General features: G+C 38.9%; 1 protein-coding gene across 5 annotated transcripts; it reads left to right on the top strand.

Annotated features, from left to right (window-relative positions):
• The first annotated feature begins 10,495 nt into the window (after positions 1 to 10,495).
• Positions 10,496 to 16,035, top strand: LOC142530592 (transmembrane 9 superfamily member 12-like). 5 transcript variants are annotated; one of them, XM_075636423.1, is made up of 3 exons: positions 10,504 to 10,615; positions 13,123 to 13,200; positions 13,694 to 16,035. In XM_075636423.1, the coding sequence occupies exon 3, from the start codon at positions 13,777 to 13,779 to the stop codon at positions 15,751 to 15,753; it is 1,977 nt and encodes a 658-aa protein (XP_075492538.1). In that variant the 5' UTR covers positions 10,504 to 10,615; positions 13,123 to 13,200; positions 13,694 to 13,776; the 3' UTR covers positions 15,754 to 16,035. The 5 variants fall into 5 exon arrangements, with proteins under 5 accessions (XP_075492533.1, XP_075492538.1, XP_075492545.1 ...); XM_075636418.1 differs by lacking the exon at positions 13,123 to 13,200 and having other exon boundaries at positions 10,496 to 10,615; XM_075636430.1 differs by lacking the exons at positions 10,504 to 10,615; positions 13,123 to 13,200 and adding an exon at positions 10,641 to 10,791.
• Positions 16,036 to 18,903: the final 2,868 nt, after the last annotated feature.

Here is an 18,903-nt window from a genome sequence, read left to right as displayed (position 1 = left end):
TTGGCAAGAATCTTTGCCACTTTGTGAGTTTTCGTACAACAACAGCTATCAGACGAGTATTGAGATGGCACCTGTTTGAAGCGTTGTACGTCAAGAAGTGCAGATCTCCGCTGTATTGGGATGATATCTCTGAGGTACCTGAGATTGGACCTGATATGAGTAGAGATATGATAGAAAAAGTGAAGCTGATTCAGAAAAGGATGAAGGCAGCCCAAGACAGACAGGCCAAATATGTCAATGTTCGACGTAGACCGTTGGTATTTGAGGTAGGAGACCGAGTATTCTTAAAGATTTCACCTTTCAGAGGAGTTGTCAGATTTGCCAAGAAAGGGAAGTTGTCTCCACGATATATTGGGCCGTACGAGATTCTTGAGAAGATGAGAGATCGTGCCTTTCGACTCGCATTACCGCCTTCTCTATCTGGAATACATGATGTCTTTCATGTATCGTTATTGAGGAAATATCTTCCCGATGCTTCACATGTCATTCAGCCAGACGAGGCAGAACTTGACGAGACACTGAGTTACTTCGAGAAACCGATCCAAATTCTCGATCGTAAAGAAAAGCAACTCAGAACGAAGATTATTCCACTTGTGAAAGTTCAGTGGAGTCGTCATGGCATTGAAGAAACTACGTGGGAAACTGAATCAGATATGAGGCAGAGATTCCCAGAGTTATTTCACTGATGTGAGTCTTCTTATTTAGCTTCTGTTATACATTTCTTTGCCTGCGATTTAGGGGGGGAGAAATGTAATGCCCGAGATTTTGATTATTGTAATCTGAAATGATTTGTTGATAAATTGATATGATTATAGACGGAACGGATCGGACCGGGGAAAACCGGAGGAAGAATGTTATGTGCGAGGTCTGATGTAGAACCCGTAAATTAGACTACGTATAAGCCATGCATAATTCTAGTATTTTAAATTAAACTGATTTTATTGCTTGAGTATTTAAATTCTTCCTTTAAATTTAATTATTTTATGCAGTAGTTTAACTATTGTCTTTTCAGTTAATTAAGTGAGGCCGGATTGGAGTTGGAGTTTTGAGATAAAATTTAATATTAAGAAAACATTCCCAGAATTTATTTTAGCTAACTAATAAGTTAATTTAAGTTAAAAGAAGGTTTAATGAATTATTTAAGTAACTTGGGGTAAGTAGGAAATAAGTTCATTTAGATTCCATAATTAATGTGTTAATTCACTAAATTATTTATTTAAAGGATAGGTAAGGCTCTAAAGGTTTAAAATACACTAACTAAGCAATATTTCCCCTCCACTTAATAGCATGATTCGGCCACCTCATAGATGACTTAGCAATTCTTTGACAACTCACCACCTTTGACCATTTCCTTATTATTTCTTGGCATGGTAATCCTTTCACTTTTAATCACCATTAATTATTAATAATAAATCATTATCATAGCCTTGAGATGACATGATGAATCGGTCATTGCACCTCCTATATCCCTCCAAGAATATTTGATATCAAACCATTTCAAATTCAAAAGGGAGCAAGACTTGGTCATGCCATTTGAATCCCTTTTTTATTGCAACTCCCCTCCATCTCTCCTAACCATCATTCCCCCTCCTCACCACCAAAATTCAGAGAGGATTCAGAGCTAAAATCGTGAGCCTCATAGCAATAACAAGAGAGAAATCGATTAGAAGCAAGAACAAGAAGAACACTCCGTCTCCTCCGCGCCGCGTCGTCATATTCGTTCGTTTTCTTCTCAAAACGAAACCAAGGCATGTATATGTTTTATTTTCTCTTCAATCAAGCCATATTAGTATTTTAAACAACATACTCATGATTTTATTCAAGCAAAAACCGAAATATTTCCATGCTATTTTCGAAACATGAAGTGCAGATTTCTTCGGCCCTCTTGTTCTTCACGGTTTGCTTGTTTCTTTGAGTACAGGTGATTGGCTCGTGTCTAGGCTCCCAAGGCTGAATCTAGACATGTACTAGGACATGTTAGGATCATATTGGTCCAATTCTTTCAAGCCCCATAACCGCTGGAAACCAGAAATGACAGCAACTCCCCAAACATGTCCCATTTGCATTCGATTTTCTTAATTGCTGTCAAAGATTGATGGATCTGATCTTGGCTGCCCTAAGGGCTATATCCATGGATATAACATCTCTTGGTCATGTCTAAGACGTGGCCAAGTTGCCCTTTCGAGGCTTGGTCCATGGTGGAAATCGGTTTTTAACCAAAACAAACAAGAACATCCCCTCGGCCCCTTTCCCCTTATTGCATGTAATGTTTCGGTTTTGTGGAGTGGTGTGGATCTTGGTTGGCCTCTTTCTTAGCCATGGTTCATACCATACCTCTTGATGTCTAGATTGTGCCATGGTCAATCAAATGACCACTGGAACGACACGAGACAGCAAGCAAAGCAATACACCTCACGCACGCAAGGGTGCTCTCGGGTGGGACTTCTCGGCTGGTTTCATGGTGTGGTTCGAATTGTGGATGGCCTAGGGCCCTTAGCCATGGTTCAAATCATTCCTTAGTACTTTGGTAAGAGACTCTGGTAGGTGGTTCAAGCCCCAATGGCCGGTAGTCTCGAAAACAACGCAAGTAATCAAAGGCGCTGCTGCTGTATTTTGACAGCAAGTGACGTCGCGGTTCAGAGGCGTGTTCCGGGTTCTTGGTTGGCTTTTAGCCTACGGCCTTGGACTGGACAGTGCCTCATTGAGTTAGGAAGGTCATGTTTTTGGTCGTTTATGATTCGGATCATTTTAGAGGTCGTACGAGAAATTACGGTGCGATGTGTCAAATTGACTCTCGAAAGAGCGTTTCATGTTTTGGCCTCCATTCCCCAAAATTTCGGCCCTTATCATTTTAGGAGCATTATTTCATCATTTTAAGTGTATTTTAATCATGACTAAATGATGGTTCGGTGTTGGTTCGGGTTGGCACGGAGTCATGATTAAATACAAAGTCGTTGGGCGTAATTGTCTCGTTTTTGGATTCAATTACAAAGTTTGGTCAAGAAAATCATTTGCATAATTTTCATGTTAAATTTAGGTCGCATCGAGCCTAGAAACGATCCAATACATGTGGTAAAATAATACAGGATATTTAATTATATTACGTGCATAAAAATATAAAATATTCATTTTTTAGATTTATGCGATATTGCTTGTGGCCATTTCACTATCATGAGATTATTGTATCACCCGGTGGTCACTTACCGGTTCAGTTCAGTTCCACCCAGTATACTGTGGCATTAGTCTGATCAGACAAACATTACTTCACCCGGTGGTCACTTACCGGTCAGTTCAGTTCAGTTCAGTGCAGGGGCCAATTGCGTAGACCATAATCTCACCAGAAAATTATTACATGCTATTTCATTACAGGGCTCCAAGGAGCAAACATTTTCACTATGATTTTCAGTTCAGTTATGCACGTATTATAATTAATCATGACACGATATTGTACGTGATGCCTCATGACATGATATTTTTACGCCCATGCAATTTTATTATATTACTTACTCGTTATTTACGATATATGCATGCTGAGTCTTTAGACTCACTAGACTTGATTGTTGTAGGTACTGATGAGGTCGGGACCGAGGGCGGGGACCAGTGAGCTAGCTTGGGTCGGCAGTAGTGGAACCCGAGGACCTCATTTACAGCATTTACCATTTTTATGCTTAAACATTTTTATCAGTTGTTGGATTACTTTAACTTGTTATTTTGCGAACAATAATTTCTTCCGCTGCTATTTTGAACATTAAACTTGATTTATCAGTTTATTTTGTGAATGAGGCATCTTAATTATTTTAAAAAAGAAAATTTTAAATTTTTCCGCAAATTTTCAAATACGAATTTTCGGGCCATTATAGCCGGTATCAGAGCAATAGTTCTGTAAAGGGTTGTACTATTACTGACCACGAGAAGCTCATGGAGTCACGTCTTCGGTCTGTAAGCTTTACATTTACGCATTTTATTTAAAGCATGAAATATTCAGACAGCATGTTTTCATGAAATATTTTACGTCCAGATTTTTATTGTTCAGTATTTAAATTTAAATAAATTATAGAATTATGCATGTTAGTTACGTATGGGTTATGTATGGAACAGTATGCCCCCTAGATGCATCCTCGAGCGCACTAGAGAGGATGAGCCTCGCCAGGAGGACGGCATGAACCAGAGGCAGGAGAGGGACTTACCACCTCGACCTCCACCTGACATGAATGCCCAGATGCTAGCTAGGATGACTCAGTTCTTCGCACAGTTTGCGGGGAACCATGCTGTGGCAGCCAGGCCGACAGGGCCCGAGGCTACTTATGAGAGATTCATGAATATGCGTCCTAAGGAGTTTCAGGGACGACGGACCCCATGATTGCCGAGGGCTGGATCAAGTCCCTCGAGGTTATCTTCGAGTTCATGGAGCTTGGAGATGCAGACAGAGTTCGTTGTGCCACCTATCTATTCGGAGGAGATGCACGCCTATGGTGGGAAAAAGCATCAGTAGCTTTGAACTTGGCTACACTGAGTTGGACGCGCTTCACGGAGGTATTCTACTCCAAATATTTTATTGATGAGGTGCGTTCCAGGTTGACCAGGGAGTTCATGACCCTGAGGCAGGGTGATCTGACTGTTACGGAGTTCGTCCGTAAGTTTGAGAGGGGTTGCCACTTTGTGCCCCTAATTGCCAGTGATGCTGGAGCCAAACTGAGACACTTTATGGATGGTCTGCGGCCGATCTTGCGCCGCGATGTTAGAGTGGCAGGCCCTACTACTTTTGAAGTCGCGGTTTCCAGAGCTCTTGCTGCAGAGCAAGATCAGATCAACATTGAGAGGGACCGTCAGGGTAAGCGACCAGTCCCAGTACCACACCGCCCTCCTCCTCCTCAGCAAGCAGAATCAGAACAAGAGGCCTTTCCATGGCCTACCCAAGAACAGAGGACAGAGGCAGCAGCATCAGGGACGTGCAGTCCCAAGGACCTTTGAGCACCCACTCTGTCCCAAGTGCTCACGCCGCCATCCAGGAGCATGTATGTATGGTTCAGGGAAGTGTTATAAGTGTGGTAGTCCAGACCACTTACTTCTGCAGTGCCCTCAGAGGAATCTGCCTACCCAAGGCAGAGTTTTTGCTCTCCATGCCACAGAGACGAACCCGGAGATCATGCTTATGAAAGGTACCTTTAAGCTTTAAGTTTACATTTGGGAATTAATGTTTTGGGTTAAGATTTTTGAACATAGAATTGCAGTAGGATTGCATGCTCTACTCAGTATTATTTTGTGAATTTAAGTTAGAAGAACTTTGACCTTTGCATTTCTATAAGATAGTTCTTGTGATTATTGGGTTCAGCTTAGTATTCCAACCTTTCAGGGAGAATATTTATATCTGGTTCCGCTACAAAGGCCTTGATAGATTCAGGGGCCACTCACTCATTTATTACGAAGGTCTTTGCTAATTTCCTCAAAGTCAAGACCGTTGGGCTAGATGTAGCCTATTCAGTAGTATTGCCTTCTGGTGAGGAGATGGCAGCTACCAATGTGATCCGAGACATAGATCTTGAGCTCCATGGCAACCTCGTTTATGCGGATCTGATCGTGTTGCCGATGCCAGAGTTTGACATCATTCTAGGGATGGACTGGCTATTGCGGAACAGATTTTTTATTGACTTCCAGCGGAGATCTGTTCTAGTCCGACTGCCTGGAATGGCGCAATTCTTATTTGAGCCAGACAGGTACTTTCCCTTACCGTGCATTATTCCTTATGTCAAGGCTAGGGAGCTCATGCATAGAGGGTGTCGGGCGTTTTTAGCAACTTTTATAGCTGTCCCTGAGGCACCTAGTCAGTCAGCCGCAGATGTTCCTATTGTTAAAGATTTTCTAGACGTTTTTCCTGAAGACGTCTCTGGTATACCACCCGAGCGAGAGGTGGAGTTTTCTATTGAGCTTATGCCAGGTACGGCTCCGATCTCCAAAACGCCGTACCGACTAGCACCGACAGAGATGGCAGAGCTTAAGAAGCAGATTCAGGAACTTCTAGACAAGGAGTTCATTCGCCCGAGTTTTTCACTATGGGGCGCGCCAATCTTGTTTGTAAAGAAGAAGGATACCGGGAATTGAATAGGGTTACAGTGAAGAACAAATACCCACTCCCGAGGATTGAGGATTTGTTTGACCAGTTGCAGGGAGCTTCGATATTCTCCAAGATAGATCTGCGTTCCGGTTACCATCAGTTGAGGGTGAAAGATGATGATGCTTCCAAGATTGCTTTTAGGACTCGTTATGGCCACTATGAGTTCCTTGTGATGCCGTTCGGTTTGACGAATGCTGCCAGCGATCTTCATGGATCTCATGAATCACGTATTTCAGCCGTATCTTGACCATTTTGTGATAGTATTCATAGACGACATTCTCGTCTACTCCAAGAATCAGGAGGATCACAGCAGACATCTGACCACAGTGCTGCAGACCTTGCAGAAGCACAAGTTATTCGCAAAGTTCAGTAAGTGCAAATTCTGGTTAGAGAAGGGGGCGTTCTTAGGCCACATTGTTTGTAGCAGTGGTATTGAGGTAGACCCAGCGAAAGTTGCCGCAGTCAGAGATTGGGTTGTGCCGCAGAATGCATCAGAGATCCGCAGTTTTCTTGGGCTAGCAGGATATTATCGGAAGTTCATTAAGGGATTCTCCTCTATTGCCGTTCCACTCACATCATTGACCAAGAAGAATGCTAAATTTGTGTGGAGCGAGAAGTGTCAGAAGAGCTTCGATACTTTGAAGCAAGCTCTTATCTCAGCACCAGTTTTGGCCATGCCGTCAGGGACCGGAGATTTTGTTTTGTATACTGATGCTTCGAAGCTTGGTCTAGGCGCAGTATTGATGCAGCATGGGAAGGTGATAGCATATGCTTCTAGACAGTTGAAAACTCATGAGAAGAACTACCCTACCCATGATCTAGAGTTAGCCGCCGGGGTTTTTTCCTTGAAGATTTGGAGGCATTATTTGTATGGGGAGAAGTGCCAGATCTTTACCGATCACAAGAGCCTCAAATATTTCTTTACACAGAAGGAGCTGAACATGCGTCAGAGGCGTTGGTTGGAGCTTGTGAAGGATTATAACTGTGACATTAGCTACCACCCGGGTAAAGCTAATGTAGTTGCGGATGCATTGAGCAGAAAAGTCGCAGTGATGGCTCATTTGACGATTCAGAGACCTCTTCAGATTGAGATGCAGAGGTTTGATCTAGAGTCATATCCTTGAGGTAGATTTCCCCGTCTATCTATCTTGACTATTCAGTCCTCTCTTCTTGACCGTATTCGCAGTGGTCAGTCAGCAGATGAGCAGTTAGCAAAGTGGAAGTAGAGAGATGAAGCCAAGGGCAGTGTCTTGTATTCAGTTAGCGACGGTATTGTGAAATACCGAGACAGGATGTGGGTTCCCAACAGTGGTTCTATCCGAGCAGATATTTTATCAGAGGCCCACATGTCGCCGTACTCTATTCATCCAGGGAGTACGAAGATGTACCGAGATCTGCATTCATTGTATTGGTGGCCTGGGATGAAGAAAGACATCAGACGATTTGTATCCGAGTGTCTGACTTGCCAGTTAGTGAAGGCGGAGCATCAGAGACCAGCAGGTTTGCTCAAGCCTCTTCCCATTCCCGAGTGGAAGTGGGAGAATGTTAACATGGATTTCGTGATCGGATTGCCGAAGTCAGTCAGAGGATCAAATGCCATCTGGGGGGTGATTGTAGATCGTCTTACCAAATCAGCGCACTTCTTGCCTATTAAGACGACTTTCACCATGATTCAGTATGCAGATTTGTATATCCGGGAGATAGTCCGACTTCATGGTATTCCAGTTTCTATCGTATCTGACAGAGATCCCAGATTCACTTCCTCATTTTGGAAGAGTTTGCATTCGACTATGGGTACGAAGTTGCTGTTTAGCACAGCTTTCCATCCTCAGACAGATGGACAGTCAGAGCGAGTTATTCAGATTTTGGAGGATCTTCTCCGTGCTTGTGTGATTGATTTTTCTGGGAGTTGGGAGTCGAACTTGCCATTAGTGGAGTTCACCTATAACAACAGCTTCCAGTCGTCTATTGGACTGGAGTTCACCTATAATTTTTGGGCCATTATAACTGAGCACCTCGCGCATATGCGCGACCCAGCCGGGCGCATATGTGCGAGGTAGGCAGAGAACCTCGCGCATATGCGCGACATGGACCCGCGCATATGCGCGAGTATGGCAGAGAGTTGCAAAGAACCTCGCGCATATGCGCCGGGTGAGGGCGTGCATATGCGCGAGCTGCCGTGATGTTACGCGCCGAGACATAGTGTCTCGCACATATGCGCCGAGTAAGGTCGCGCATATGCGCGAGACGTGCTGCACGAAGATGAAGCCACTTGGTCCTTGGCATGCATATTAAAGGTTACAAATTCATTCCTTCAGATTCAGTTGCAAGAAATCGAGGATAGCTTCAGAGAAATTCCGTGAAAAATCCTTATGCCTTTTCATATTTTAGATTTGTGATTGTATAAGATCCGTCCATCAGAATTTCAATCTGAGTTCAGTACCGTACTCCTCTAGTTACAGGCTTCACACAGACGTAAGTTTTCGTATATTTTGATATGATATTGAAGGAATCGGATATGATTGATATATGGTGTTCTTGATATAGTAGACATCGTATAATTGAAACCGTATTGAAGAACAGATACCGTATGAAATTGTTATGAATTTTCAGATTTGATTTGATTAAGATTATACAGATTTGATATCAGAATTGAGTTTTTATCGATTATGAGTTGATATTGGTGTCTGTTGATTTGTATTACTACGTATATTGAGATTGTGCAGTTATGCCGTTGAAACAGAATTAGATTGAATTCTGATTATATCCAGTATTGATTTGAGTGTTATATTGATATTTTACTCATCGATATTTTTATTGCCAGATTGAGTATTGACAGACTTTGAATTCGAGACATCGACTTCGTCAGATCAACAGGAAGAAAGGTATAATGTTAACCGGGAGATCGACTCGAGTCAGATTGGACTTGAGTTTTCCTAAAACCACATACTTGATTTATTGCATTGATATTTGCAATTGATGAGATTGATATGCTTAGTCTATTGAGTTATAGCAAAGCGTGTATTGAGTCATGGGCGAAGATGCATAGTTATTGACGGATATGCCAAGTCTTTGGCGGACATGCCAAGACACTGGATGTTTGATTTATATCGATGTTGCGTAGGAGCATATCGGCATCTATTGCGGAGATTCGGTATATTGTAATATCAAGGAACCGGGATCCCTAGATTAGAAATGAGTCGAGTCTGAGATGACGAGTCATGAGTTTATTTACAGTTTTACATCATTCATGTTTTCGGATTTGATACATGTTATTGATAACTGTTATATGCTTTTATATATGTTTTATATGATTGCATGTTTACATTGTTTATACTGGGATTATATTCTCACCGGAATTATCCGGCTGTTGTCGTGTTTGTATGTGTGCATGACAACAGATGGGATATGATCAGGGTCAAGAAGAGGATGAGAGAGGACAAGTTAGCGTGGAGATCCGGATCAGAGGTAGATAGGCTTCAGCACTTGATATATAGTAGTTGAACCCTAGTTTGATTTTAATGTATTGAGTACAAGACATGTACTTTATTTTTGATATGTATATCAGATTGATTACATTACGTTTCCGCACTTGTATTTTAAAAAGAAAAATTTAGACCCTGTTTATCTTAAATTGATTCAATTATTCCAAAGATGATTAAGAAATGAATTAGCGTCCGGGTCCCCACAATATGGATTTGGTCTGACTGATCAACTAGATAGACTGTCAGTTGGGCGGGCTTAATCAGTCGACCTAGAATTGGTTTGTATAACTGTATACTTTTTATGTTTTGTCAGTTTGGCTTTGTAATCAGTTAGTCTTCTTAGTTCAATTTTTCTCCTTGAATTCACTTCGATTAAGTTTTGTAACTATACTTTGGATTAGCAAATCTTATTCAATCACCAAAACTTAACTTTTTCCAAAAGCTATTAAGTCCTCTGCCTTTCAAAAAATGAGCTAAAAACTATGGCTTCAGAAATTATAATTACACAGTCTTGAAATATACTTGATCATGTTATATATATTACTAAGTCTCTCAATTTAGCGATTCGAACGTAATCACATATTGTTTTTATTGCTTTTTGTATGATAATATGCAAATTTTTAATATATCTATATATATTTTTATATTAATAAATTGGTTTAATTCCGCATGATTTGATTTTTAACACCCCAATTTGTATAATATTTTGAATATATATAAAAGATTTTTAACACCCCAATTTATATATCCCTTCTTCTTTTCGGAAAGTTATCGTATTTTTTTTTAAAAAATTAAGTTTAATAAAAAAACAATTTATAACTGACTCGTGTGCAAATAGCTAGCATATATAAATTTAGTTCATAACCAAGTGTGGGTTATATCACTTACCATTATATATCTATAACTAGTCTACGTTAAAGCATAGCCTAGACAACGAAAATACACACACACTTCGATTTTTCACACAATCGATTCATTTCTCGCTTTCTCGAGACCCAGCTATCCAGATCTGCCCTTGGTATATTTAGCTTTGCAAAATTACTGTTTTATGTGTTACTGTTGCTTCAATTTGTTCGTGATCTTAGCCATTTTAGGTGTTCAATTGAGATTCCTTTACTATTCTGTGTATAAGTTGAAGCCCTTGATCCGAAGTTGGGTTCTTTCTATGGTTATGGTAGATCAAAGTTCTGGCTGGTAGTTATTTTTCTTTATAATAATGGTTTCACATTGAGTGTGATGAATTTGATTTCTGAATAAGAATGAAACGTGAGTTTCTTTTGATAGTGATTTTGCCAATCAAGTGAGTTCCTGATTGATTCTCCGGGTCTCATCGTAAATTTGGGCTATATTTGTTACTGCCGGTTGACAGATGCGTGTTTATGTGGTTCAAAAGGGTGTTGAAGATACAAAGTTAGTAGAGGCTTGGACCTTAGGATAGGTTGGTTGACGAAGCTCTTAAACTAGATGTTTGAAACAAAGCAAATGTATGAAGGTTGGAGGAATTGTGTCATGGTTGTAGTTTATAAAAATAGGGAATATGAAGTGGTAACAACTGAAGAGGTGTTAAGCTTCTGGAGTCGGACGGTCAAAATTTGGGAGAGATAGTACTCAATCAAAGGCCCAGATTTAAGTTGATTTCAAAAAATCGATTTTCCTTTATGCCATGAAGATCCGCTCTAAGGGTCATTTGTATTTAATTATGACTTAGGAAAGCCGTAGAGTGTAATATCTACCAAATATTGAGACAATGTAAATGAAATAATATAGGTGTGTAACTTGGGGTAATAATTTTCACGGGGTGAATGGATGTGAAGTAACTACTAGTGTAACCCCTTGTGTATATTTTTCTTTGTGCAGACCCTGATCGTGTGGGTCCAGGGCATTATTTAATTGTATCAGAGTCGGCCACAGGGTAATATCGATCCCACAGATATTAATATTTAATTAATAGAATTTTTATCACTTAACTTAAGCTAGACAAAATAAATAAAAAGATGATATATGAATTATTAATCTAAACTATTAGATAAAATAATTGCAACTAAAAACGACGGATTCAAAGATCAATGAGGGATTCAACTTCAAATAAAGAACTAAACGGTACCAAACTTTACTATGTTGACACGTGTTAAAATTCAATTAATTATTTAATTCTTGGCAATCACGGTGAAATCCCCAATTTATTTATTAAACGATCCTCGAGTTAATAAGTTTATTTAAATCTAACAGTTCGATTATTTCTAATTGAATTTAATTAGATCTAAATGCATCTTTGTGGAATTTCAGTTTTCACCTAAAATCGCACACTGAAACCGAATACTATTTCTAGTCAGTTTAACCATGTGTTGATTGTGTCTTTGTTGCTATATTTAACCAATCATCTCCCGATTCGTGATTAATCAACAGACCTGTAAATAGTTGATCAGGCTATTAACAAGAAATATTAAGTCAACATCGATCAATAATTAAAGTCAAGAAAAATAATATATTGAAAAGAAATCAAATATCAACAAAGTATTGTTTGGTCCTATCGTGGTCTTAGCCTAAAGAAATTTATTTCATAAACTCAAAACAAAAGTGAAAATTCATATTTAAATTCATAGAAGATAACAATATAAAGAAGAAATAAGAGGAATTCTCAGTGATTTTTGGCGTGTGTTGAGGTATTCCTCCGTGTTCTTCCTCTTCCTCTTTGTTGTTGTCTTTTTTTCTTTTCTGTTTTCTGCTTCCTTCTTCTCTCTCTTCACGTGTCTCTCCTCTGCTTTCCTTCTTCTTTTCTCTTCTTTCTTCTTTGTTCTACTCTCTTCCTTCCCCTCCTTCCTTCCGTTCTCTAACCTTTGCCTCTCTCTTCTTTCTTCCCCACTCCTTCCTCATTTTGCTGCTCAGGTACGCTGCCTTTTATATTTCTTAATAAGACTAATCCTCCAACTCCTTGAAGCCCATCTCATGTTTAAAAATTGTAGATAAGCTTATAGAGATTTTATTTTTCAATTTTGAGGTTTCCTCTCTATCAATATCTGCATAGATTTCTTCCAAAACTTCAATATTTTCAAGATAATAAAATATAAGAATATTTTATTTTCTTTCTTTTGGTTTTGTTCCCTTTGAAGTTTTGTAAAATCATCTTATCTCCCAATTTAGGCTTTTTTCATCTTTTATTTAAATCTACAAATATTATAAATTTAATTTAGATAAGCACAAAATTAGGGATAAAAATTATAGATAAGCACAAATATTATAAAATTAAATCCCTAAAATCTTTATAAGATTTGGCCTTATCAATCCCATAATGTGAAGAGTGTTATGTTGACATCGTGCATCTAATGGAAGGTGATTGTAATACCCTGTGGCATATCAGAACATTGGGCAATATGAATGGTCTTATAAGGATGGACTTATATCAAATTGTTTTATAGGGTGGAAACAGATAACAGTAGTACAGTACATAGTTTCTCTTGCATGGGCTCCGAGCCTCTTACATTGTGGGACTAGGCCGATAGAGTATTAATGAATGGTTTCTTTTAGGTATGTAAAAGTGATTCAAGATAAGAGGATAAAATACGGAAAGATCTTTGGTATGATGTCCAGAAAGATCACTTTAAGGTTTGCATTCATGAATTTTTCATCTTATTCTGTATTATTAACAGGTCAATTGAGTCCTTAAACTGAATTGAATCAGTTATTGAATGGCGCTTATCTGCAAATAATTGTAGTTAATGTAGCTCAACAAAGTATGTTTATATGGCCTAGCTTTCAGTAATTGATTCCTTGATTCTAGCCATATTTTGTTTGTTGTCCAGAAAGATCACTTTAAGTTTCCTTTTCATGATCACTGCTGTGAAGGATAATATTTTATCAATGGTTAAAGTATAAAAAATTTCTGATGGAATACATTTTCAAGATGTGCTCTCTAAAATGAGTGATGGGACTAGATTTGTGAAAACGATACTGATGTCTGATTCGATAAGTTAATGGTCACCAGGTTTTAACAAGGCTCACTCTACAACAGCTAAGTCTCATTTTCTAGTTATTGTGGTCAAAGGCCCTTGAGTAGTTTTAAAAACTAATGCAAGTTTTTGGTCAATTACTTTATCAGGATTGGTTCTTGGTGTGCCATAAATTTGTAACATAGAGCTAGCTGATTCGAGGACATTTTATTTGCTGTTCTGATATTGAACAATGGCGTGGCATCTGATTACAAGATGGAAATCACTCACCACTTTGGCGTACTTGGTTCTCTTATTGGAAGCGTGTAATGGTTTTTATCTACCTGGGAGCTATATGCATACATATTCAACAGGAGATGAAATTTACGCCAAAGTGAATTCATTGACCTCCATTGAAACTGAGCTTCCGTTTAGCTATTACAGTCTTCCTTATTGCCAACCACAAGGGGGAATCAAGAAAAGTGCTGAAAACCTTGGAGAATTGCTCATGGGAGATCAAATCGACAATTCTCCATACCGTTTTCGGATGAATGTCAATGAATCAGTGTACCTCTGCACCACTCCTCCATTGAATGAGCATGAGGTAAAGCTTTTGAAACAGAGATCTCGGGATCTCTATCAGGTGAACATGAATCTGGATAATTTACCTGCTTTAAGATATACCTCCCAGGGTGGAATTAAAATTCCTTGGACTGGGTTCCCAGTTGGATACAGTCCTCAGGAAGGTCATGATGATTATTTAATCAACCATCTCAAGTTTACTATTTTCAGTCACGAGTATGAAGGAGCTGGTGTGGAGATAATTGGTACAGGAGAAGAAGGCATGGGCGTAATTTCAGAAGCTGATAAAAAGAAGGCGTCTGGTTATGAGATTGTTGGTTTTGAAGTTGTCTATTGCAGCATAAAATATGATCCTGAGAAAATGCCTAAACAAATGTATGAAAACATAGCATCTGTAAGTTGCCCACAGGAGCTAGACAAGTTCCAAATCATAAGGGAGAAAGAGAGAGTGTCATTTACATATGAGGTTCAGTTTGTAAAGAGCAGCATCAGGTGGCCATCTCGGTGGGATGCTTATCTGAAGATGGAAGGTGCCCGGGTTCACTGGTTTTCAATTCTGAACTCGTTGATGGTGATTTTCTTCTTGGCGGGAATTGTATTCGTCATCTTTCTGAGAACAGTGAGAAGGGATTTGACGAGGTATGAAGAATTGGACAAAGAAGCTCAGGCTCAGATGAATGAGGAGCTTTCTGGTTGGAAACTTGTGGTTGGTGATGTCTTCAGAGAACCAAATTATTCAAAATTGCTTTGTGTGATGGTTGGAGATGGAGTTCAAATTACTGGGATGGCAGCCGTCACGATTGTTTTTGCAGCTCTTGGTTTTATGTCACCAGCTTCAAGAGGTATGCTATTGACCGGAATGATATTGCTTTATCTTTTCCTTGGAATCGCAGCTGGTTATGTTGGTGTTCGTATGTGGAGGACTCTGAAAGGAACATCCGAAGGGTGGAGATCAGTTTCTTGGTTAATTTCATGCTTTTTTCCGGGAATCGTTTTTGTTATACTAACCATCTTGAATTTCATCCTTTGGGGTAGTAATAGCACAGGTGCTATCCCCATTTCTTTATATTTCATACTATTATCACTTTGGTTCTGTATATCGGTGCCGCTTACTCTCTTGGGAGGATTATTGGGCACTCGAGCCGAGCCTATTCAATACCCTGTCCGAACTAATCAAATCTCTAGAGAAATACCTGAACGTAAATATCCTTCATGGCTTCTGGTTCTTGGAGCAGGCACCCTTCCTTTTGGGACTCTCTTTATCGAACTTTTCTTCATAATTTCTAGCATTTGGCTCGGAAGATTTTATTACGTCTTTGGCTTCCTTCTTATTGTCCTCCTCTTGTTGGTCATCGTCTGTGCAGAAGTTTCGGTGGTTCTAACTTATATGCATCTCTGCGTGGAGGACTGGACATGGTGGTGGAAGGCATTCTATTCCTCTGGTTCAGTTTCCCTCTACGTGTTCTTGTACTCAATTAAGTATCTGGTCTTCGATCTCCAGAGCTTGAGTGGGCCAGTTTCTGCTACACTTTATCTTGGCTACTCTTTGATAATGGCTATTGCGATCTTGCTTGCAACCGGCACAATTGGTCTCCTTGCGTCGTTCTACTTTGTTCACTACCTTTTTTCTTCAGTGAAGATCGATTGAAGAACCAAAAAAATCAACGGGAGTTTTTGGAATATGGAAAATCTGTATATCAGCGACATATCAAGAATAATTCGGCTTTTTACTTATTACAGGATTTTCCGATCCTATAAGTTACTATAATGTTAATTTGTCATTACTCGTTTTCTTCTGTCATTTGGTAGTCTGATAGAGTCTTTTCCACTTCCTGTATTTGTATGCATTCGAAAATTATGCACTCGATTCGTTTGTAATTGTACTCCATCATTACATAAAACTTTATTTTGAATTAGTAGAGCCTGTCAATTCATCGCGTGGATAATTGTTCTTCTAGTTTAAAGAATTTGTTTAAATATAGTATTCAATTTTAGTAATACATATTTTATTCATAGATCAATACATATTTATTCTTAAAACAATTTTTTATAATTTTTTTATAAAAAAATACAGAAACATAGATTATTTAAAGTTACAAAATTTGTTTGTTCATAATGAAATAGTAGTCGGTCTAGCAATTTGTATGAAGTACCGGTGATCTTGAGTCCACCTCAAAAGATGGAAATTTTCAATAATCGTAATTTATAAAAGAACATACAAATGTGGATAAATACGGATAAGATTACATCTATACTATATAATATAAGATTAACCTTTTAGATTAATTAATTACCTTGTTAATTTTAGCATGACAGACAAAATACCTCATCATTAGAACGTTTTACACCCTCATGAAAATCCCCAAAAAAATAAAAATAAATAAATAAACCTCATGTATAAAAGTAATGGTTTTTTTATACTCCTATCTTCTTAAAAAAATCAAATATATTTTTACCCCAATTTGCAAGGAATTTTGTGTTTATAATTTTAAAAGCACGGAGTCATAACTTTTGAATTTCCACATTCCGTGTAAGGACATATTTTAAAAAATTTAACTTCTCATAACTATCATATATTATATTTTAACTTTAAATAGAACATAAATTGGTTATGAATTTGAACATAAATTGGTTATGAATTTAATCATAATAATATAAATATTTATTAAAAAATTAGATTAAAAATATATTCATGTGATAGTTCTTGTATTTGGACGGCTAACTAAAATTATATATCAGACTATCCCAAGATTTTAATGTAAAGTACCTCGGTAATATTTTTAGTCATGTCCCAAAGCGATAATTAAGTTTTTGGGCCGGGTCCTGAGGCCCGAGGACTCGGGTTGGCGCCAAGGTGATGCTTGGCCCATTGGGGATGAGGGCCGAGTACCCAAAAACCCGAAGAAGTAGTGTGGAGCTGCTTGGTCCATCTCGAGTAGGGGCCAAGGACCCAAGTTGATTGCGAAGCGATGGTGTGGCTCGGGTGAAAAGGGATGAGGACCTGCGGACCCGAGCTAAGGGTCAAGGTGTCAAATTGGGATATGGGCGATCATTGGGTATTTGGGGGGAGCCGCGGTGTCCGGTAGTGAGGGGAAGGTTCGAAATCTAGGGGACGAAAATCGATTCCAAGGAGATAATCTTAGGAAAGATAAATTGGTATCAAAACAAATCTATTTAGCCTTATCAATATATCCTCATATTTGTAGATAAGGAAAGAATCCGTGATAAAGAAGGATTCAAGTTTAAAATAGAAACAAATTTCCTTATCTGAGGTAAGGCAGTTAGGGCTTGCTTATAAATACAAAGGTTTGCACCACCTTTTATAGATTCATATATTCACAATATACAAAGTAGTTACGGCAATTCCATAGAGTACTTCATAATTAGCTATCATGTTTCAAATGACCAAGGGATCATTGTGTGGGTCAGACACCCCTCGCATATCTTCGGGTTCGAATAATATTATCTATCATCTTGGTTCAGACCCTCCTATCTCTGATCTTTGAATTATGCATGCTACGACTTATTGATTTATTTCCTCTGTTGGAGTCCCCATCAATAGGTACTCCATAGATCATATTTATAACTCATCGAGACAGAGGTTGATCGCTGGGGCAGGTCCTATGGTCATTCGGACCGGAACCCTGAGGTCCTCTCCTCCACAGCTTGAGCATTCTCCTTCTCCAATTGCTTTGATTTATTTCTTCTCAAGCTCGCTTAGGAGGCTTGTAATTTTTCTCTGGTCGAGCCAATATGGCTCTCATCCTAGAATCTTATTGGATGACTCGCTCAATTTCTTGAGCCAGATGTCATCATTTGTCAATAGTATGACCATATTCATTATGAAAGTAACAATATATTGGAACTTTTCAAGTTCGCAATCTTGATTTTGAAGATAACAAAACTTGTTAATTATGTTATTAATAATCTACCTTAGTGTACAGCATCTATGATCACTCACGAGCTGTTTACATCGCAAACTGAAGATCCAACTGATCGCACAAACTGAATAAGTATAACTGTTTCGTCAATTGAGTAGTCCAGCTGATTGTCCAGTTAATAGGTGGTTCAGCTGGAGAACCTCAGAAGCCTGGCCAGCCGAAGGAGTGTTCAACTGATGAGGAAACCCAACTGATCAGTCCAACTGAACAAAAGTGAAATCAGTTCCACTGACGAGTCAACTGATTTCACCAGCCCAACTGAAGATCAGTTCAGCTGATCAGTTCGAAGCATCAGTCATAATCTTTCAGTTATGGATGAAGACAAACTCTTTCAGTGGAGTCCAGCTGTACGTGAAGGTACAAAGACATTGTCCAATCCAAGGACAATAATGGACGTTGCATCAGAGTATTAAAGACAAAACGTTTCAGAAGGGCAGTTTAAAAGTCGAGACATAAAGTCCAAGAAACAAATTCAAGATACAACAGATATAATAAATGAGTCTCACTGTACGTTCAGTTTTTTCGCCTATATAAAGAGAAGATCAGTGAAAACTCAACAAGAACAAGAAGAATAAGAAGAAAAAGAAGCTGAAGAAAAAGAACGAGATTCAATACAAAAATCTTCTTCAAGAGAGAAAAGAAAGGGCACGCACATTGCACATCTGTTTTCAGAAGCATTCAGCCTAGAGGGAGACTTTAACGTGTTATCTGCTTAGTTTAGAAGCCATTTTCTCTCAGTGTGTGATAAAATCCTTGTTCACTTCTTACACACAAATTCTCTCAACCACTCATATACAGTCTTGCACAAAGACGTTAAACTTGTGTATGTAGTCTTTGACACACAAACATTAAAGAAG

This window comes from Primulina tabacum, chromosome 2, assembly GCF_025594145.1.
Source record: "Primulina tabacum isolate GXHZ01 chromosome 2, ASM2559414v2, whole genome shotgun sequence".
In the NCBI taxonomy this organism is placed as follows: domain Eukaryota; kingdom Viridiplantae; phylum Streptophyta; class Magnoliopsida; order Lamiales; family Gesneriaceae; genus Primulina; species Primulina tabacum.
Note: the sequence above shows the minus strand (reverse complement) of the source record. Positions and strands in the feature narration are given on the sequence as shown.

Bases quoted from the DNA above. Each gene is read 5' to 3' on its own strand.
- LOC142530592 (XM_075636418.1), top strand. From the start codon at position 13,777: ATGGCGTGGCATCTGATTACAAGATGGAAATCACTCACCACTTTGGCG.